Below are 22,948 nucleotides of genomic sequence, written 5' to 3'. Positions count from 1 at the left end.
ATGGACCCGGGGCTTAGAACCAGGCTCTGTTATGCGTCTAGACCTGAGCTTTTTTCCTGTGTGATCAGTTTTCTTATGAGACACATAAGAAAGTTGGATCAGATCACAGGGTGCAGATTGGCAGGCCGCCGGCTGACTCTGACTTGCAGAAGTGTTTTTGTGCTATTTGTTTTTGGCCTAATGATTTAAAAATCGGGAAATGTGACACGAAGGTGATGTCACATTCTGTATCCAAGGATTATTATACCCAAATCATTGATGCCTCCGATCTGTACCACCCTGGCTCATGAGGGCTGATCAATTTGCAGGCATTTTGCAAGGTGATTATTAAACACAACCATTCTGAAAAACTGAGTTTGTAATTCTGCAGTTAAACAATGTTCAACACAAAGGATGCAAAGACTCAAAATTAATCCCTTAATTATGTTACGACATTGTGTTATTCTCTGTGTTATGTTATATACCGTGTATATAATGATATGCTGCTGTGCCCTTTCTTCCCAGTTTTGCATCCAGTGGGGTTTTGTCCCCACTGTTAAATCGTCCGTGGCAAAAAGTTCACCAGCACGCCACTGACTGTTGGACAATCTAAAGCTGTTGTTGATCGTTCCTGCAGATTTTCACTCAAAATGGCTTGTTTCTTTGAATGCTGGTTAATTTTTTATTGTGCGCTCAATCTGCGAGAATCCTGGGGAATCTCCTTTGGGGATGTTTTTCTTCAGAGGGATTGGTGCTCTTGCTCCTGCCGGGAGTCAGGGGTACTGCTCCCCAACGATGATGAACGATGATGTTACCCTCCCCCGCCCCACCCAGGAACCCCCAGAGGGTCCTGGCTCCATGTCAGGGTCTCAGATTGAGCCCATGAGGAGCTGAGGTTAGACTTTGGAACAGCACTGCTGGTGTTTGCCTCGGCTTCCTGCTCACAGCTCACTGTCCTGGATTCCGTTTGCTTGGTCTTTTTCTTTTTCAAAAAATTGCCTTTATAAAGGTATACATGCATACCTTTGACAGTACACAGTGAAAGTACAATTTGGTCATTGTAAAAACATATACTCGTGAAGCAGTCACAGTAGTCAAGCTAATGAACAAATCCATCCGTCCCAGAAGCCTCCTTGTGCCTCTTCCTCCATCTCCTCCCAACCCATCTCTAGGTAATTGCTCATCTATAACTATATACATTATAATAACTGCACGTTAGTTTGCCTTTTCCAGAATGTCCTACAAATGGCATCGTAGAGCGTGAGCTCGTTGTCTGGGAAGAGATGTCTCTCTTCTTTCTCTCAGCACAGTTTATTTCATGAGCCATCCTATTGTTCCAGAACATCCAGACTGTTCTGCGTAGCCATAGTCTGTTCCTTTGTACAACTGAATTGCATGTTGTTCTGTAGGTATACCACAATTTGTTTATCTGTCCGTCTACTGAGGAAAGCTGGGCTGTTTCTAGTCTGCGTCAGGTGCAAATAAAATGTCTTATAGAGGGATGCCTGGGTGGCTCAATTGGTTAGGTGTCTGCCTTCAGCTCAGGTCATGATCCCAGGGTCCTGGGGTGGAGTCCTGCATCCGGCTCCCTGCTCAACAGGGAGACAGCTTCTCCCTCTGCCCTTACCTACTCTCATGTTCTCTCCTTTTCTCTCTCAAATAAATAAATTAAATCTTAAAAAAAAAACTCCTATAGAGATGCTGTCCTCTGTCTTGGGTAATTACTTGGGAGCAGACTGTCCCTACTTACTGGGTTTGTCACTAAGCAGCCAGACCGTATTCCAAGTTGGTTGTACCATTTTATGTTCCCACCATCAGGCGTGGGAGAGAGTTCTAGGCTTCTCTGCCGCCTCCCCAGCTCTGGAGATGACCGGTCTTTCCAGTGTTAACCCTTCAAGTGTGTGTGTATAGCGGCCTTTCTCTGTGGTTTTCACTCGCATTTCCCTATTGACTAATGATGCTGAACGTCTTAGGTAATGTTCCCCATCCCTCTAACCTCTGTTGAAATGTCTGTTTAAATCTTTTGCCCATTTTTAAGATCAGGTCATTTACCTTCCTGTTGAATTTTATAGGTTCTTTTTTTCATATGTTACGGATAAACATCCTTCTTTTTGGAACCACATTTTGCACATATTTTCTCTCAGTCTGCAATGTGCATTTTCTTTCTCATAACAGAATCTTTTGAAGAGGAAATGTTTTTATTTCAACAAAGTCTATTTTGTTTATTTGTTTTGCCAGAGGAGGCAGTGTTGGAACATTCCCTTGCTTTCTAGCAATCCCAGAAATGCATTAAAAAAGGGTCTGCTCTGGGGTGCTGGGGTGGCTCAGTGGGTTGAGCTTCTGATCTCAGGGTCCTGGGATAGAGCTGGGAGCCTGCTTGCCCCTTTCTCTCTGCCTGCCTCTCTGCCTACTTGAGATCTCTCTATCTGTCATATAAATAAATAAAATCTTTAAAAAAAAAAAGTGTCTGCTCTGGGGTGCTGGGGTCGCTCAGTCAGTTGGGTGTCCAACTCTTGGTTTCAGCTCATGTCACTATCTTTGGGTCATGAGATCGAGCCCTGCATCTGGCTCCGTGCTCAGCCCGCGGTCTGCTGGGAAATCTCTGTCCCTCTTCCTCTTCCCCTTCTGCTCATGAGCTTTCTCTCTCTCAAATACACACATAAATCTTTTTAAAAAGAGGTTCTGCTCTAATTTATCTAGGACCTAATTATATATTGGCAAAGGGCCTTTCTGAATATTTTAGTCAGCCCATATTCTTTGAAGCAAAAGCCCCTGTCCACTTCCTTCTATCTAAAACCTCCAGTTCTACAAGCTTTATAATTTTGAAGACACCAGGGAATTCTGTTGGCTTCCTCGTCAATAGGAAACTTCTAGTCCGCCAAGCCCCTCCCATGGTGTCCTCTTGGAGCCAAACTTACTTTGCAGAGAATATTCCATCAGCCAAAAATTGTGTCTCTGTAAGATAAACAGTTACCCGAAGGGTGGAGGGGGGTTAAATATTTATTTTATTTAAGAAATGTCAGTTAATTAAAATACCATCCATCAGAGTTTACTTTAGTGAATAGGAAGCCAACAATCTGCTCTACAATTAAATTAGAATTATTCCAGCAGTCTGGACACAGTTTCATTAAAGTGCTCCTGGGCTCCTGTGAGACATCTTGCATTCTGCGTGCATCGGGCTGCCTTGGGCCTGCGTCTCCTCTAGATATTAACATTATTTTTCAAATAAATGCTAATGGGTGAATTACAGTCATCACACAGGCAAGCTCGTCTGCTGTAGCCCAATGTAGCCCCTTCCGATGCCTTTCTCCAGTAAATTAAGAAATCGCCTCTTAATTAACTGCTGGCTAGCCAGAGACCTTTACTATTTTTGTGACTTTTTAGTTGCCTTTGTGATTTTCAAATACCTTCCTCTCTCAGCCCCCTCGAATCTAATGAGGGTGTTTGAAACACCGTCGTTGTCATTGTGTTTGAAAGCCGGGAACACACCTGCTTCGTGCTTGGGGCAGGCGGTGGCCCAGCCCCCTGTGTTGGGAATGCATGGGCTACTGGAGGTTGGCATTTCTCTATGGCTTTCCAGGCTGCGAGTCAGAGAGTACCAGAGGTCGGGGGTAGAAACAGGCACAAAGGGAGTCCAGGACGTGTCTGTAATGGCTCACCTGGTATATGGAGATGCCGGTCTCCTTTCTGGAAGCACTTGCTTTCCCAAAGCGGGGTACTGCAAAGGAATGATCCGCTGACTGTTCAGGGCTCATGGGCGTCCCTCAATGTACTCCTTGTCCCCCAGGGTGATGCTGGCCATGCTGCCGTTAGGTGAGTTCTTTTTGGTACCAAAATCCATTATTCGGAACATCAGTGAGGAGCTCAGCTAATTAATAAGCTGAACTGATTGGTCATTTTAATCGAAGCTGAGCATTTTACAGCCCAACATTGCAGCAGCCAGCCGTTTTTGGATGCGCCAAAATGAGAAGATAATGACTGGGGTGGGGGCGGACCAGACCAGAAGTAGGTCACTGCAATTTACACTCTGTGGTTGTTGCATCCAGACCGTGTTGGCATTGTTAGGAGATTTCTTTCCTAACTTTATTTATTTTCTCTCTCTCTCTCCTTTCTTTGCCTTCCTTCAGTGATAAAGAACAGTGAGTATTTTGATACTTTAATTTTTCTACGAATTGAGTTTTATCTTTTTTTCTGATCAAATTAACTTTGCCCCTAAAGAGAGCTGATTAAAAAAAAAGAAGAACTAGCAAATTTTACACAACTAACAACAACAAAAAAAACCCCAAACAAACAAAAAACAAAAACCAAGTTTCTTGAGGGGGAAAAAAATTGTGAAGTTTCAAAAAAAAAAAAATGATCTTGGTAAAAGGATACAACAAATTCCTTGGGGGTTTGTTCCTTAGGAGCTCTCGGTTTTCTCCTTGTTAGTCATCTGTAGGATTCCAGCAAATTTACTGACCACTCTGTGCCCCCTCTGCGGCATTTGCCTGGGAACAGTGTTCTCAGATAAAGACAGTGTTGGCTCACATAACTGCTATCATTAATAAAAGGTGATGAGGAACAGAACAGAGCCTGTGGGCAGTTACATGCCACACATATGGCCCCTGTCACCTCAAGGGAGGTCAGCCTGTTTCCCAGCGAAGTGCTTTTGACGCAGAGGTCCTGTCTTTGCTTGCAACGTTTGCGTTTTAAATTGGATTAATTTCCTCAATATGCATGACAGATTGAATGCTGGGCCCAATAAATGAACAGTCGGGCTGCAAAGCAGACCAGGCTTTGGCTGTGTGTGCACATTGAGAAGCTCTGGAAAGCTGTTTTTACCCTCCCTAAGATGGGGAAGTTGTCACAGAGCCAGCGGCAGAGGACCCGGCCTGGCATCAGAAAACCCAGGCCTGAGTCCTGCTCTGGTACTCAGTTTCAGCGTGGCCTTGAGCCATGCCCTTCAGCTCCTTGCTTCCCGGCTCCCTCCTTTGTAAAGTGGGTCTGATTACCCTGCTCCTCTTCCCTCTGCGGGTCGGATCAAATGAGCCGTACAGGAAAGCTTTGTAAACTGGAAACCACCAAGCAAAGTCAGAGAGATGTATGAACTACAATCTTTCCTGACCTTTGTCTATATATACATGGTGTGTTTACACATATGCAAACCCATGCACACACACACACACGTTGTATATATACCTTGCATTGTAATATATATATATTATATTTATACCTGTAGATACCATACATCTGGATAGTATATATATACACATATATATGTATATATCCAGCACTGGCATAATTTCAGCTTTTTTGGACCCAAGTGACCACATCATCAGGCCCAGAATCCTTAAATGTTTTCTTAATGCTGATAAACATTTAACTAGGTGAACCACGGAAATTCTTTCCCCAACTCCAACCCTCCCTCCCTATCTGTCCATTGCGGGCTTTGGACAAGCTGATCACTAAAGACCATTTGAATGTTCTGCAGTTTCTGTCGTTGGCTGGTAAGACCCTGGCCAGATGAGATCAGCTTTTTATGAATGTCGTGAGTATATTATTCAGACATCCAGGGAGAGATGCTGAGACATTGTCAGGTCATAAATACGGACATCCCCAGAGAGAGAAATTCTGGACTCCAGAGGGTGCCAAGGCTCTTGGAGGCTCCCTGAGGGCTGAAAGTCCAAAGGTAGGGTGTATGTTCATTCTCTTTCCCTCCCTCCCTTCATTAACAAATACTCACCAAGTGCCTACCAAGTACCAGACACTGTGCTAAGCCCCAGGGATACAGCGATAGCCAGAGTACGCATCTTGTGGGTTCTACCAACAAATAAATGGCCAGTCGGCAACAAATACACAAGCGTGCAAGGAGATACAATAGCAGAATCACCGTGGGCCATGGGAACACAAGGAGAGGCACCCAGCCCAGACTTGGCAGTCATGATGGGAGAGTTCCTAGAAGAAGTGACATGTAAACTGAGACCAGGTTGCAGGGGAGCAAGATGGAGAAGAGATAGAAGAGTTCCAGGTAGGGGAACAGCACGTGCAAAGTCCAAATAAGAGAGGTAGTGTGGAAATTTAGAGGCAGTGAATAGATCTCAGTCTGACTTAAAAGATTAGCAGGAGCCCTGAGATCCCCTTTAGCATTCTAAAGGGGGTGGGGGAGCCACAGCATCCCTTCCGCACCCTCTTTAGTCTGCTAGGGGTAAATTTCATCCAATAGGGCCTTTATGCCAGCAGGGCGTATGTAAACTGTTCTGTGGTGAAGCAGCCTCTCCTTCCCCATCCTTTCCTCCCGGATTCATTAAAACCTCATTCACTGAGCTGGAAAGTGACTTCCTGCTGACACCTGCCTCTATTGGCATCCTGGGGGGAAAGGGGGTGGAGCAGAAGAAAGGAAAGAAAAAGGATTAATTTTCTACACACCGCTGCTACTTAATGCTTCAGAGCCTTTGTGCCCCGACAGCCCTTCCATCATCCCACTCTTTTGGGGAATTATAATTTATTAATAGAGACATCTGGTGGGTATTTATTATGTGACTATTGTGTGTGCGAAATGAAGAATGGAGGGGGGAGGCCAAAGGGAGGAGGGAGTTTGGTCTTGGCAGGATTTTAGGGAGTGACAGGTGTCACTCAGGAGCTGCCACCAAGAGTCAGGACAGGTTTCCTTCCCTGCCTTGGGGGCCGTGGGTATTGACTGTGGGGCGAGAGCTCCTTCGGACCTTCTCCAGACTCACCTGGGCAGGTGCATTCAGGTGGCCAATGAGGCATGCCAGGATGCCAGTTTCTTGAGTTTCTGTGTCACACGTGTTACTCAGCAAGTCCCTGGTCTCCTTGGAGCATCAGTCAGCGGGAAAATGAGCCGGTCAGCTGCAGTGATCTTCAAACTTTCTGTTAGCAGTGAAACTCTTTCTTTGAATAAACGTCATTCAGAAGCTAAATATATAAGACAGATGAGAGGAGCGCCTTTAGTGGCTGAAAGCACTCAACACAGGATAGTGACATTCATGCAACTGGTCATTTCAAATAAAACCAGACCATAAAATAAATAGAGTGGCTCTAACAGGCTTTACTTTAGTGTGCGGTCGCCATAGTGGAGAGTGTATCCGTTAGCTTTTGCTGTGTGACAAGCCATCTTCAGACTGAGAAGCATAGAACCATAGTTATTTATTCCCAGGGTTCTGGGCTTGGCTGGTGGCCCCGCTGGTCTTGCCTCGGCTTGCTTATGCATCAGAGGGTTGGCTGATCTAGGACAGCCCTGGCTGCAATGGCTCAGCTCTGTGCCACATGCTTCTCATCCTCCAGCACTCTGTCCTGGGCTTGCCGTGCTCACGGCAGAGGTGTAAGGGAGGAAGCAGAACCTCAGGAGCCTTGCACAGGCTCAGCTTCAGCAGAGGGGCACAACATCACTCCCCTGCATTTAATTGGCTGCAACAAGTTGTAAGTCTGGGAAGGATTCACTGGCAGGGAAATAGACGAACTGTTTGATGAGAGTGAGTTGAAATTCACATGGTAAAGAGCATGGATGTTTGGGAGGGTGAAGTATTGAGGTCATCAATGCAACAAACCCTATTTCATGCTTTATTAAATATTCAGTTCTTTAAAAAATTTTTTTCTTTTTCTTCTTTCTTCTTCTCCTCTCCTCTTCCTTTCCCTCCTCCTCCCCCTCCCTCTCCCCCTCCCCCCTTCTTCTCTTCCTCCTCCTCCTCCTCCTTCTTCTTCTTCCATGAGATTCTGTTTGGAGAGCCCAGCTGAGTAAGGATGGAGGGCCAGGTCAACTGCCTACTCTGTCCCTCTCTCCCCCACTCCTCTGTAGCCCTTGAGATCTCTCCAGGGAACTGCTGAGGACAGTTTGGGAGGACCAGGGGGCAGCAATCATTCATTTCTCCAGGAAAGATTGTCTTAAATATGTGGATCAGAGCGGAGACAGGCTGGGCTCTTCTCTTCCCTGTCTCAGCCAGTGAGCCAGGTCTCCCCTCATATGGCCTTTAAGGGTCCAGAGGAACCTCTTAGGGTCCCTACAGGAAACAGAAATTATATCATTCCCATTTTAATAGATCCAGAAACTGATATTCAGAGCAGTGCAGAGCCCCTATGTATAGCCTGCTTATATGCAGCTGACCCAGGATTACGACCTTGAACTCCACCCAGTCAGCAAGGGTTCATGTTGGCTGGCAGTGGCCCTTTGGATATTTTCTGGCTTGGATACAAGGCTGTGAGTAACTTGTTCAAAGAAGCAGCACTTGGGTCTCTAGCTTTGGCCTTGGATAAGTTTCCAACACTAGATTCTGGCCTTCAGGATGTGGAGCTACAATCCCCTGCCCAGAGGCCCTTGGCAAGGGAGCCACTGTCCTGTCATGGGAGCATTCTCAAAGGTCCCATGTTCACAGTGCTCCCCAGCATATCATGGGGAGACCCAGACAGACCCAGTGTCTCCCTTGAGAGCAAAGGCTTTGGTTTGAAACACCATCTCATTTCCCTCTTTTGCTTTTGGAATTAAAACATGAAAATCCACAGGAGGCTTGTGAGTCCCCCACGGAGACCAGTTGGTGACATTTTCAAACACCGAATGAGCTGTTTGTCAACTGCATGTTTTGGAGCCGAGAATGGGAGAAGGGTTTGGAGAGATGCTGGCAGCCTCCAGCAGACCTTCTGCTTGTCTGCAGATGGAGGCAAAAAAGTCTCAGGTGGGCCCTGTCAGGGACCCCCATCCCTGCTTATGTTTCTGGAGCCATGTATGTCCAGCAGCACCCGTTTCCTGTGCCCATGGACCCCAGCAAGCTGTGGGCTGGGGTGAGAGGAATCGGTCTCACATCAAGTTCCTGTCTATGACCAGACCGTGAGCTGCAGGAACATGTCTTCATGGGTTTTCACTGGGTACACAGCCCAGCATCTCACCTATGCTCTGTTTTGGTCACTGAGATGCTTTGTAAAGGCAGGAAGTAAACAGAAAGGGATCAGAAGAGGAGGAAGGAAAAAAATGGGGACAAAGGAGGGAAGAATAGGGACAATTGAGACACCAATTTCCGTGGGAGGCCAGAGGGATATGGGGAGGTGGCCGAATCAGGTTGTGACTAAGGCTCTTTGGGGAGGATGACTGCTCTTTCTTATGTGGCAGTCCAGTGTGTCCTTTAAAAATAATGGGAAGAAGCAGCAGATGAAGGGATGTTAGCACGCCGTAAGGAGATCTTTCTAACACAACATCAGAGACTCCTTAAAAGAGAGTGAGGTCTCTGTTGTGGGGAGCATTCAAGTAAGGCAGACAGCCAATGGTCTCCACCTCTGGTATTCATGACTTTGTGTAACCCCTCACCTTGAGTCTGGGGACCTGGGACCTGTTTCTAACCTACAGAATACAGCAAAGAGACCCAATGTCCCTCTCATGATTACGTTACATTATATAAGACTCTCAGTTGATAGAAGCTAGATTCACTGGGCATTTTTGAAGCAAGCAGCCCACAGGATGAAGCTGGAGAATCCTACCAGGTTAGGAATTGCAGATTGCCTCCAGGACCCAGGGGTGGCCTCTTGACTGTAGCTAACAAAAAGCTAGGCCCTCAGTCTAGGGAGCTGCAAGGAAGCTTCCAACAACCTGAATGTGCCTGGAAGCAGATTCTTCCCCAGTCAAGCCTCCAGATGAGAACACAGCCCAGCCAACACCACACTGCAGCCTCATGAGACGCCAAGCAGAGGACCCAGCTGAGCCATGCCTGGACAGACATGGAAACCATGAGATAGTGCATGTGTGTTTTTTAAGCCCCTGAGTTTGTAACAACTCAGCAATGCAGCAATGGAAATTGTATACTGACACTGTAGATGGGTCTTTATACCCCTCTGTCTCTGTCCTCCAGCTGGGTTTTTCCAGTTATTTAATGCTACACACCAAATCACCTCCAACGTAGTGGCTCAAGACAACAGAAACCACTTGTCACATCTCACAGTTTCTGTTGGTGGGCCTTTGAGGGTGGCCTCAGGGTGCTTCTGGCACAGGGCTCTTCGTGCAGCTGTAGTCACATGCCCGCTGGGCTGCAGGCATCCCAGGGCTCACCAGGGGCTGGAGCATCATGTAGAAGTCGAGTTGGCACTGGCTGTGACTGGGGGGCCTCCGATCCCTTGCATGTGGGCTTCTCCACCAGGATGTTTACACATCCTCGTGACATGGCACCTGGCTTCTCTCTGATCAAATGACCCAAGACAGCAAGGCAGAGGCCGCAGTGTCTCTTATGACCCAGCCTTGGAAATCACACACTGCCACGCCCACTGTATTTTGCTGGCCACACAGGACCAGCCGGGAGTTAGTGTAAATACCAGGAGGCAGTGGTCCTAGGGGACAATCTTGCAGGCAGACTACCACATGGCTCTTCACCTCCTCGGGCATTCCTCCTGCCTTCTCAACTCCAGGTCTTTGCAAAGACCATTTGTTTCCTCTGCCAGGCCTGTCTCTTCCTCTGCCATGCCCTTGTGGATTTCAGCTGAGCTCTGGGGTCTCCGCAGGAGCCCTAGCTCTGCTGTGGGGTCTGAAGTTTATATCAGTGAAGAGGCCCTCTTTAAGATAACAAAGACAAAAATACCTTGCTTTTGCAAATTTTTCAACCACTCAGCCATCGCTAATGCCCTTCTTGGGGTCTGAGAAGCTGGCTGTGCAACCAAATGGTCTCAAATATAAGCTTCGCCGACATCACAGTAGACCCATCACGAGGTCTTCACGTGGCTGTCACTCCCTAGGGAGCTGTCCTTGGTCCCCTAGACAGACCAGGTTCCACTGCTTGGGTCTCCCAGTGGGTCACACTTTTGATTAGACATTTAACACCTCTTTGGGCCACAAGGGACCATGTCTTATTCAAAATTCTTCTGGGCTTTCAGACACAATTCTAAATACAACTGGTCCAGAGCCAGACAAGGCCCCTGCCCTCCTGGAAGCAACATTGTTGGGCTGGGCGGGGTGGGGGAGGGTGGTGGTGTGTGGAGAGATCTACTAAATAGGTAAACAACAAAAATTTTTCCAAAAGTAATTTCAGTTAATGATGGGTGCCATGGGGAAAGTAAATCTGGGCGGAGGGAGACCAAGGAAGGCCTCTCTGAGAAGGTGCTGTTTGAGCTGAGGCCTCAGTAATGAGAAGGAGCTGGCCCTGGAAAGGTCCATGGAAATAAGTTTTTCCGGCAGGGCGAACAGCAAGTGCAAAGGCCCTGAGGCGAGAACAAGGGTTCAGTGTTCAGAAGTGAGCAGAGAGGCCAGTGCAGCTGACTGTAGAGATAAGGGAAAGCAATGGCCATAAGGACGGAGAGGCAGGTTAAGGACAGATCAGGTAGGATTTAGCAGATGGGAAAAATCTTTTAGAACATTAAGGTAGAATTCACACAGTAACATAACATTAACCGTTTAAATTACACCATTCAGTGATGTTTATCATATACACGATGTCATGTTCCCACTATAGCCATGAAGTTCTGGGTGTTGTTCTAAATCAGTGAGAAGCCCTGGGAGGGTTTGAGCGGCGTGGTCTGAGCAATTTCACAATTGCTCATCCCCAGAGGCCCTTGCTGCAACACAAGGTGTATTTCCATGAGGAATTTCCACAGGCCACACCTTCCTTCCCTTTCTCAGAGTAAGGTCTGCCCCTAGACATCTGTCTCTCTTTGCTTTTGGGTTCCTCCGCTCTTCAGAACCAATCAGCTGATGGTGGGAGAATGGAAGAGAAGCCAAAGAGAGGGAGAAAGATGGGGCTTTTAATTTCCAACTTTGAGTGTCAAAAGGCAATTTCATGCCTGCTGATGTGATTAGAGCAGTGGAAATAATAGAGGCTGACAGCTAATGGAGTGCTGGCTTCAGAGGATTCCTACTTACTGGTTTTTTTTTCCCTTGCAGGGACAAGCATTTCTAGTGGTATTTAACCTTGCACTCCACTCATGGGGTGTGCCTCAGTGTCATGGGGCAGGGACCATCTTATTAGCAGAGATGATTATAATTTGCCATAGACCACAGCATCAGCCCACCACCCGGCAGCCTTTGATCCACTGTGCCCCCACCGGGGCTGTGTGGGGAGGACTTTGGGTTCCCTCCGTACTGTAGAGGTTAAGTGAGCAGCCTGCCTAGCTCAGAATTCCACTCTGCCACTTTCCAGCCATGTGACTGTGGGCAAGTGGTCTCTTTTCTCCATATTCGGGTCTCCTCACCAGTAAACAGACAGGAACAACCCCTGCCCTGTAGAGATCATGTGAAGATGACATGAGGTCATGTGGGCACCCAATGGATGCTGTGTCGGTGTTGGCTTTAAAAAAATTTTTAAAAGGGCCAAGAAAAGTACATTTTGGAACGCAAAATGCTACAGGAGATTTTGAGGCTGGAAATCTGGATGTTGATGTGAAATGAAGAGCTTTTTGTAAATCCAGTTGGCAATTAGTTCCAATTTATAGAAGAAATAAATTGTAGCCCAAACAGAACATCTGTGCCAGGCAGGAGCTGGCTCAACCTGGGACCCCGGGCCTCTGACCACCCTCCCAGAATTGTTTCTGCTCCAGCTGTAGAGAGTATCCTATTCTGGATTCTTCTCCTGAGAACACCCTTACTCTCTCGGTTCTTAGGAGCATCCTGCAGACGCTGCTCACAGAGTGTCTACCACGTACTAAGTGCTTAGTAGAAATAAACTCCTAAAAACCCTGTGAGGGAGGAAAGTGTGTCCCATTGTATAGATGAGCAAACTGAGGCTCGTCTCCCAGCCAGTGAGTTTCCCTGTGGGGATTTGAATTGAGGTTTTCCAGACCCCAGGGAGCAGAGCCTAACCACCGCTGCCTGCTTCCTGCTGGGCACCTCTGCGGTCTCACGCCTCCCTGTATTACCTTTCAGGCTCCAGGCAGGCTGGTCCGTCCATCCCAGCAGTCAGCCCGACAGACAGAGGAAGCAGGAAGAGCTGACAGATGAGGAGAAGGAAATCATCAACAGAGTCATCGCTCGAGCTGAGAAAATGGAAGAGATGGAGCAGGAGCGAATTGGGTGAGGCCCGACACATCCCATCCACGTGGAGAGCCGCCCCGGAGGCCTGAGGGCCAGCAGAGTGTGCGGCTGAGGGGTGCGCTGGGGTGGGGCGGACTGCCCCGGGATGTTGCCCCTCTCCCCCACCATTGCCCCCTACCCGGCGTCTGGCAGGACTGGAATCCTTGTGGCACAAGGTGGGAGAGCTCAGGAAGGAGAGAGGATGATCTGGGGACTGGCTAGGGAGGGGGCTTCGTGGCTGGGGGTGCCTTACAGAGGGGGAGCTCTGAAAGGGTGGTGGGAGCTTGTCATTGGAGCTTGGGGGTCTGTGGTTGTGAGCACACGGCATCTGGGCCGATCCCAGCTACATAGAAATATGTTCTAGAAGCATGGTAGGCCAGAATGTACAGCCAAGGGAGAGGTAAGGAGCGGAGTGTCTGTCTAGGGATGGTATGTCAAACAGCGCATGCGCAATGAATTTATATAAGAGAACAACAGAAACGGATCCTGAAACGGGGAGACAGCATGGGAGGGAGGCGGCAGAGGTTAACCTGGTGGGTCTGGACTCCAAGAATGGCGGCGGGGGGTGGGGGGTTCATCCCAGCTCTCTGCTTGCCCGCTGTGGTTCCCCAGCACGATGCCTCACCTCTCTGAGCCCCTGTTCACGTGCTGGTCCAGTGGGGGACACGCCAGTCAATCTCACAGGGCTGTTGTAAACAGTAAGTGCAATGATGCACATACACGTCCCAGACCCCAGGGACACTTCATTTTCATAAATGGAAAGAAGAAGGGAAAAAGTAGAGTTTGGAGGACAGAGCTTTTCAAAATGCATATGAGAGAGAAGCAAGGGATATAAGGGGGCCATGTGACGTGTGTGTCAGAGAGTGACAGCATCATGGGGGAAGGCCAGGGTTAGGGAGGGAGCAGTATGTGGGTGCTCTTACAAAGGGAGGAATGGGGGGATGGGGGTGGGGAGAGGGGTGAAAGGAGGATATGTGTATATGGGGGGGCTCTTGGCATAGTGGTCAGGATGCCAGGCCCCTGGAGGGTCCTCCCAGACCAGGATCTCAAATGGACCCCCTCCTCCGCAGCCCCCTCCGCAGGCCCCATCTGCCTGGGGCGGCCTTTGCCAGTGGCTTACAACTGGTGTGGGCACTGAGGTGCCCCTTTAGCTCTCCACACACACTCTCAGCTGGGGTGAGTGAGGATCTCGGGCGGAAAGTGGAAGTTGGTGCCTTTGGTCTGAGCCTCTGCAGATCATTTTACCCAGGGTGGGATGGGGACTGCTGCTGACAGATGACGGACACCTGCTCCGGCCGGTGTCAGCATCACCCTCCACCCTCCGTCTGCTTACACCGGAGGCTGCTGAAGGGGTAGGTCTGCAGGGGCGTGCTTGTGGGCTTGCATTCTTATTTCGCTTTTTAAAAGATATGCCAGGAGTGGGGAGTTCTGCAGGCAGGAGGTCTGTGAGTGTGAGTGAGTGTGTGAGTGTGTGTGTGTGTGTGTGTGTGTGTTCACTTCACCCAACAATGGACCTCAGCCTTTTGAAGTGAGGGATACGGGTAATAAGGGTAAAAGCTTAAAAGCAAAACTCCTCTCAGCCTTTTCTGCCATAGCAATTACCACCAGATAACATCATTCCTATTTTGCATAATTAGTTTGACTATTGTATATCTCCCTGTCAGATTGTAAGATGACGGAAGGTAGAGGGTTCATTTATTTATTTATTTATTTATGCCTATTTGGTTCACTAGTGAATTCTCAGAGCCTACAACATAGTAGGGGTGCTGAAAAATAATTTGTTCAACGAGTGAGTGAACATGGCAGACTGTGCTGCCCCCAATTACTTTAGACATAATGTGTCCTGTGACCTAGCGGGTGCCAGCTTCCAGGGAAGGTGCTCTGATTGGCTGGCTTGTGTCAGGGGCTGTCTCTCATCCAATCAACTGTGGCTGGGGGTACAGCCGTGTTGTACAAACAAGGCACGTGTGCTTCCTCTGGGGGAAAAGTTATGGCAGTCCCTCTGGGCAGAGCTTGAGCCTTCTAGAATAGGATAGATGGGTTCCCTACCTTGTCCTCTGTGTCTTATCATATCGCCCCAATTAGCTTGAGGGTGTGGTAGAATATTCTAGCACAGTGGTTAATTCCTGGGGCCCCTGAGTCAGAGATACCTAGGTTCAAATTCCAGCTCTCCCCACATCCCCTCTATGTGACCTTAGGTAAGCCACTTTAACCTCTCTGTGCCTCAGTTTCCTCATCTGTAAAATGGGGACAGCATTAGCACCTAACTCTTAGTGAGTGTTTAATTAGGGTGCAATGGGTTATCGTAGTGCCTGGCATAACCCCACATTCCATAAAGGGAGGCGGTCCTTTAAAGATGAATTTGTTAAGGAAGCTCAGTTTTTGACCCTGACCAAGGCCTCCATTCTAGAATTATGCCCCGAGACTCCTGTTTGGCAAGCCCTGGAATTCCAGCAGCCCTGGCTTCCCTAAGGGGAATTTGAGAGGCTTCCAGGGAGGCCGGGGCCAAGCCCTTTGATGACAGAGTGTTCCTTTGCTGAGATGGTATGCTTTCTGCCAGAGTGGGGGAGGACAGTGCTGCGGGATTCTGGCTGTGGCTCTCCTCCTGTACTGTTCCAGCAGCCGGTGCCTGCTGGTAGCATTGCCAGAGGCAAGCCCAATTTGTGTCTTGCGATCTCAAACCTGCCCTCATTCCTGTTCCCTCCATGCTTCCCTGGGAAGAGATCAGAGCAAAGTCAGATAAAAGCAAGATGACACATCAGACACAGAACAAGGCTCAAACGGGGTGCAATCGGGGCTCCCACTTCCGAACCTGAGGCTCTCAGTCAATGACCCTTTGGGACCTCAGACCTGCTCCCCTCCATCTAATAAGGCAAGTCAGGCTGATTCTGAGGATCCTGAGAATAGCTGGGTGTGTCTGATGGAGGACCATGCATTGGCTGGCCTTCTCAAAGCTAATGAGCTCCTTCTAACTGTTAAAATTGCAGATGTATCTGAGAATCTTTTCGGGTTCACACCAGCTCTGTGATGTGGAAGTTTCTTTCCTATTAACTGAGGGAAAGCCAACATGTAAATGATCATCATCATACTAGGTTCCATTTACTGAGCATTTACTATGTGCCAAACACTGAATCTAAAACTCCCTATAGATTAACTCTTTAACTGCTCCTCTCAACCTTGTTGAGTAGGTGCTACCTTTGTCCTCCTTTTTCAGGTGAGGAAACAGGGTCAGAGAGGTGATTGGCCCAAGGTCGCTTGCCCGAGGTCACATAGAGCCAAGGTATACAGTCCTGTCTGGATGACCTCCAGCATTTTGCTTTTAATTCTTAGGTGTCTTTCCTAAAATCCTGGCCCCAAGTTCTTAGACTCTGAGGAACATGGAAATTTTATAAGCTCAGGTGTGAGGGGGACACTGTGCGACTAGAAGTGGGAGCCCTTTGTGGGCTGGCCTAGTGGTTTCTTCGAGTTCTCATTCACTGGTTTGAACCTCTAGATCTGCTGGTACTGCATGTTCCCGTGGCTCTCAGAGACCTGGGGAAGAATTGCCATCAGGCCTCCCAGGAGGCCCTCCCTCCCTGGGGCGCTTTGGCTAGAGCTGGCCACCCCAGGGAATCCCAGGCAAGCATCAGGCAAGAGCTACATCTCTCCTGGAAGCCTCTTTGCTTCTGTCCTGTGGGGTTTGGGGGGTGGGGTGGGGGAGGGGGATGGTGGGAAGCAGGGGAGGGGTGTCCAAACCTTGCTTCACCGCTCAGCCTACAACCCAGCTCTGCTCTCTTCAGCATCCCCGCAGGGAGAGATGATGGCCAGCAGGGAAACTCATTAAACAGCCTCCTTTTGCCCCCACATTCCTTATTGAGGTGCTGAGTGGGATAGCAGAGTTTATTTTTCACACCCCGAATGCTCTTTGCAGGAAAGGAAATGAATTCCAGGGAGATTGCTTGAGTCATCTCTTGTTCTATAACTGTTCTATAACAGTCACCTGGAACTTAGGGTCTCGAAGCAACAGCAGTTGTGATGTCTCATGATCCTGTGGGTTAAGCACTTGGACAGGGCTCTGCTGGGTGGGTTTTCTGCTCCATGTGGCGTGGGCTGGGGTCACTCGGCTGCATTCAGCTGGTGGCCGGGCTGCACTAGGAAGGCCACAAAAGCTCAGCTCCTATGTCTGTGCTTTGGTGCTCTCTTTGTGCCCCAGCCTTTCCGTGGGATCTCTGCCCTTTCCATAATCTGGCCTGAGCTTTACATGACAGCAGGATCCCAAGAGAGCAAATCCTGTGCTAGGATTCTTAGCAGCTGGGTCTGGAACCGGTGGGGCGTCACCCCTCCACGTTCTCCTTGAGAGGGGAAATAGGTCCCTCCTCCTTCTGGAAGAACGACTTAGGCCCCCAGGGAAGGATGGCGTTAATGGTGGCCATCTTTGGAGACTCTACCACCTTAAGCAAAAAGGCGAGTTTCATATAAGGATTGGGAGCTATCTCAGGGGACCAAGGGGCAGGAGCACAGCCTAGCCTCAGGAAAGTTTCTTTTCTCCCCACTTGGTTTTTATAGCCTCACTCCCATACCTAGGGAAGGAAGTCCAATCAGGTCACCCATCTCTCATACCAGGGGTGCCAGGTCACATCGGCGTGGCTGCCAAGGGTGAGAAGGATGTTTGTGAGTTGGACAGACACCTGTAGGGTGTCCACTGGACTTTTCAGTGTATTGGCTCTGCAGTTAAACATTTGCCTAGGAAAATCTGTTGGTGGTTTTTGTTTTGTTTTTACCAACTGGCAGGCCCCTCTGCGTCCTTACATTTCTTTCTGTCCAGAGCCTCTCAAAGGCATTGGCTCACATATCCTGCCTGTGCCAAGGGACGGGTAGCCGGGTGGCTTCCATCTGAGGTCATTTTCCCTCAACAGATGGGCCCCCAAAAGTAATTAGGATTTGTCATTAACCTTGGCGTCCAGACGCTGTGATGGAGGAGGAAGGCAGAGAGACATGGGGAGACCTGTGGTTGACGGACTCTGTGGGATTCTGTCACTTCCCCATCTCCGTTCCATCATCTCCTATGCTTTTGGCACAGAATTTTTCCAAAATGTGGACAGAGGGAGAAGTGAGTAATAAGATGTGTAACCTTGGTACATTGATTTAGGTTGATATGCTGACATTAAGCCAGACCATGCTCTCCTCTTTCAAAAGGAAGACCCCACACACACACTCTGGCCTTTTTTTTTTTTTGACCTGGAGTCCTAAGTGTAAGTAGGATTCAGGGGTTCGTAAGCATTTGTGCATGTGTCTGTGTATATTTTTTGAGAAGAAATATAATAGATTTCACCAGACTTGGCAGGGGGTGTGGGGGCTCTGACCCCTCCTATGAAAGAATCACTGAGGGATAGAACCTCAGTGTCCCCAGGCATTGGATCACTGGTTTCAAGGGTCCTCTCACATCAATACTTTATGCAGCCTGTTTTTACAAGATGAACATGCAAGTCTTCCCAATTCCTTAAGTAGCCCAGTGTCTGGCATAAAACGGAGAACAAATGAATAGGTGTTGGAGGGATAGTTCATGCTGAATGAATCCTAAACCCTAAGCCTCTCACTGAATCATTTTGACCTCATCGCTTTCTGGACCTTATCTCTAAAATGGGGAGTTGGACCATGGGGTCTCCGAGTCCTTCCAACCTGGGGTTTTTCAGCCATCATACTATGTGCATTTGAGGACAGATCATTCTTTGTGGTGTATACTGTTCTGGACATTGTAGGTGATTTTTTAGCAGAGTTCCTGGCCTCCGCCCACTAGATGCCTCTAGTAAACTTCCACCCAGCTAGGACAACCCCAGGTGTCTCCATCCATCACCACACATTCCCTGCTGAGAACTGCTGCTCTAGCCCTCTTGTCAGTGGTTCACTAAAGGGAGAAGAAAACAGACTTGAGAATTTTCCTGGTACCATGCTCCACGTCTAGGGAAATAAAACAGTAGCTCACTCTTACAAAGCTCCACGTGCCAGCCCTGTGCTCGAAGCTTTATATAGATTCCTTTATGTAAGTTCTGTAACAATCCTATGCATGGGGCCATGTTATCATCATTCCCATTTTACAGATGAGGAAATTGAGGCACAGAGAGGTTAAGCAACTTGCCCAGGGTCACACAGTTAAAAAGCAATAGAACTGAGAATTATAACCCCAGGCAGGCTGGCTCTAGGGCTAGAGTCTTAACTCTGCTGTTCTGTAGAAAAGCAAGTATTTATTTGCCAAGCGCTGTGCTAGGGCCTTCCAAATATGTTACATGTCCTTTTACCTCCTTAATGTCCTCATTGAGAGACAGATTGTTGTCCTTGCCATATGGCTGAAAAAACCTGAAGCTCAGTGAGGTTCAGACACTTGCCCAGGGGCACACAGCTTTTACAGGACCAAACCAGGGTTTTGAACTTGAATCTGTCTCTCTACTTTATCCTGTTGCCTTCTGGGGTGCATGGAGGGAAGGCAGATTGACAAGTGGGTTAAGGGATTTAGGGGTGTCTTGGATCTTCACCCAGGCTAACCGGTTCTGTCTCACACACTTCTTCCTTCAGCGGGACAGTTCCTGTCTCTCCGTGGCCGGGACCCTCGTCCCTCTTCCTCCCACCCCCGGCTCCAGGCCAGGCTTGGGGAGGGATTAGAAGGAGCTCTACCCCTAAACACTACAGAGAAACAAAGACTTCATTCTTCTACAGGGGGCAACTACATCTGGGCAGCCAGACCTAACCTCCGGCGCCATCTCTGCCCCTCGCACACCCTATGTGCCTCGGTTTCCCATCTGTAAAATGGGGATGAATTATGGAGCTGTTTTCACAGGTTGTAGATGGCCTAAGGAAAACAACACATGGAGGGCTCCTGGGTGGCGCAGTCGGTTGGGTTTCTGACTCTTGGTTTCGGCTTGAGTCGTGATTTGGGGGTCATGGGATCGAGCCCGGCGTCGGGCTCTGCACCTGGTGAGGAGTCTGCTTGGGACTTTCTCTCCCTCTACCCTTCCACCCTCTCAAATAAACAAAAAAATCTTCAAAGAAAGAAAGAAACAGTACATACGGAATACTTAGCACAGCACCTGGTAACCGCGACTATCGCTGGGTTTATAATGACCCAGCTCCTTGCTTGGCATTGACAGACTTACCTTAGCTCTGCTGAATCCTCCAGAAGTCTTTCTGTCTTGGCTCTCTTGTCTCCAGCTCTGAGCTGAGGTGACCCTCTTCCCAAAGAGCTGAGGCCTGAGCAGGAATACCATTCCCCAATCCATCAAGGAGAGAAATGAGGATCTACAGCTCCCCAGGTGTCAACAGCAATAAACAACAGTGAGGATTAATGAGTCTGAAATGCTCACGTCCCGCATGCCGGCCGAACGGCTTCATGATAGAGCAGCTCAGTCATTTAAGGACAGGCTCCTGAGAGACCTTGGCCATGGAGACTCAGGCCGGCCCTCCTCGGAGCAGCCATATCCCCGTTCACAGCAGAGGATCTGATGAGAAAACGCCAAGTTTAATAAACTTAACAGTAATATCCTCCCCCGCTGGGCAATTAGGGGGAGGGGAAAAGCTGCACGATCTGGAATTGATGGTGTGTGTGAGAGAGAGAAAAAACAGAGGGAGAGCCAGAGAGAGAGAGACAACATGACATCCACTCTCCCACTTTGTGCAATTTTTACAAATCGCATGTGATCACAGCCCACCGCTGCTCTAAAGGCGGCCGCTCCAGCCGCATCCCAGCAGTGGCACAGCCCCGGCCATTTCCCCGACTGAGGACTTGCCTGCAAAGCCATCATGCCTCATGGGCAGGGTACCTCGTCTCCATAGCACACCACATTAAGCCTATTTCCCCACATAATCGTAGCTCCACCAGCCTTCTCTCAATATTCTTTGAGACACTCCAGTGCAGAAGCAACTGCCTGAATGTTTCTGAGGCCAGTTTGCACCTGTTGAGGGAACCCGGGCTTTAGGAACAGGAAGGGTCAGCCCACAATGTGGTTTCTGTCCTTGTCTACACAAGGCAGTCAAACGGGGCTAGGCTTTCTGTGACCTGTGCATGAGAAGGCGCGTTCTGCGTGTAGGTATGATCGCTCACAGGTCTGTGAGCGTGCATGGGTGTACTCACAGATGCACGTGGACCTGTGCCTCTAGGGGTATGCCCGTGGATGAATGTGTTCACCTGTGTCGATACGGACCATCCATGTCTGTTTCTAGTCATCGCTGCTCCTTCAAAGGCTTTTTCAAAAGACAGATTTCCTGGGGTATAGGGAGTTGTAAAAGCCACAAATTTCCAGAAGAAATAATTAGTAGCAACCATTACTGAGTAGTTATCATGTTCCAGTCATTTTACAAAAACACTCTTACTTTATTTTGGCTACAACCCTAGGAGGTCAGAACTGTGTTTTCCCCGGTTTACAGATGAAAAACAGAGGCTCAGAAAGGTTAAGTAACTTTCTTGGGGGATCCCAGAGCGGGGAAATGGCAAAGCCAAATAGGGACCCAGGCAAGCTCTCCCCGGAATTGGCACCCCAAGCCTTGCATCACTGCCTGTTTCTAAATTCTGGAAGTGTGTGCATGCCTGTGTGTATGTGTACCTGTGTGTAGGGACTCTGAGTGCCTGGAGAAGGTGTTCAGGATCCTGAGAGCCCAAAGTTTGGCTTGTCTGACATCCACAGTGAGGCATAGGGATATTTTGCCCAAACCTTGCTCTGGAGAGGAAGGCAGAAGTCTTGATTCAGATGTCAGTCAGGTGGACATGGGACCTGGGTGGCAGATGGGGCAGGAATGTGGGTGTGGTAGGCAGAATAACGGCCCTCTGCCCCACAACCCTAGATGTCCACACCTTAATCCCTGGAAACCTACAGATCTGTTACCTTCCATGGCAAAAGGGACTTTGCTGATGGGATTAAGACTCTTCGGATGGGATGATTATCCGGTGGATCCAGTGTAATCACATGGGTCCCTATAAAAGGGAGGCAGGAGGGTCAGAGTCATAGCAAGATTGGAAAATGCTACACTTGCTGGCTTTGAAGATAGAGGAAGGGTCATGACCCAAGGACTACAGGCAGCTGCTAGAAACTGGGAAAGGCAAAGGAATGGATTTGCTCCCAGAGCCTCGAGAAAGAATACAGCCCTCCCAACACCTTGACTTGAGCCCAGTGAAACCCCTGTCAGACATCTGGTCTCCAGAACCGTGATGGTGATAAATACGTGTTCTTTTAAGCCATTAAGATTGCATTGACTTGCTACATCAGCAATAGGAAATTAACACACTGGGCAGCTTCCCAGAGCCTGCTATTGGGCAACGGGATTTCATGGCCCTCCTGCTACTGTACTCTTAGCAGTACTGAGTTAGACCCACAGGGGATAATCCTGTGGTTTCCAGAGACCCGGTCCAGCTCCACATGTAGACAAAGTCTGGGGACTTACCTGCCTCTTTCTGCCTGGACCCACTGCAGCATCTGAAACTCTCATGGCTGAGTGTCTCAAGGGCTCCATTCTTATGTCCACTTGTTGTCTCAAAATGGGGATGTTGAGTCTCCTCTACTAAAGCTTCTTGATACTATCCCATCAAGACCCAGCATGGAGCAGGCACTGCCCACCCCTCCAGCCTCATCTTCTTCCATCCAGCCCATGAGCCATGCTGAGTGTGTCACAGGGCCTTTGCACATGCTGTTTCCTCTTCTTCCAAGTGCTTTTTCTTGCCCTCTTTAGTGGGTCAGCTCCTCTTTATGCTCAGATCTCAACTCGATGGTCGCTTCCTCCGAGGTCCCTTCTTGATGGTTCCTGTCCCTCCTCTTCTGCCTTCTCCTGACCACTGATACTTGTCCTTCAGAGAGCTTACTATGAGTGTGATTATGATGATCTGTGTGATGAATTCAGTAAGGCCCAACCCCTCTCTATAATGCCAGCTCCACTCAAGCAGGGACTCACCTGTTTTGCTCCCTCTTGGGTCCTCATTGTCTGCTTGGCACATGGTAAGCACTCCATAAATACCGGAATGAATGAGTAGCCCATCTGCTT

At 48.8% G+C, this 22,948-nt stretch overlaps 1 protein-coding gene across 8 annotated transcripts in view; it reads left to right on the top strand.

Moving 5' to 3' along the window:
* The window catches only part of RPH3A (rabphilin 3A), a 100,177-nt gene that overhangs the window by 33,164 nt on the left and 44,065 nt on the right, over nucleotides 1-22,948 (top strand). For 5 of the 8 annotated variants that reach the window (XM_059139438.1, XM_059139435.1, XM_059139439.1 and 2 more), the window contains 2 exons: nucleotides 4,107-4,118; nucleotides 12,803-12,949. In XM_059139438.1, the coding sequence (XP_058995421.1) occupies nucleotides 4,107-4,118; nucleotides 12,803-12,949 (159 nt within the window). The remainder of the gene's footprint in view (nucleotides 1-4,106; nucleotides 4,119-12,802; nucleotides 12,950-22,948) is intronic. The other 3 variants (XM_059139441.1, XM_059139437.1, XM_059139442.1) reach the window with 1 other exon arrangement.

The sequence above is a fragment of the Mustela lutreola genome, chromosome 11 (genome assembly GCF_030435805.1).
Source record: "Mustela lutreola isolate mMusLut2 chromosome 11, mMusLut2.pri, whole genome shotgun sequence".
NCBI lineage: Eukaryota > Metazoa > Chordata > Mammalia > Carnivora > Mustelidae > Mustela > Mustela lutreola.
The sequence above is the reverse complement of the archived record's forward strand: the minus strand, read 5'-3'. Positions and strand labels throughout refer to the sequence as shown.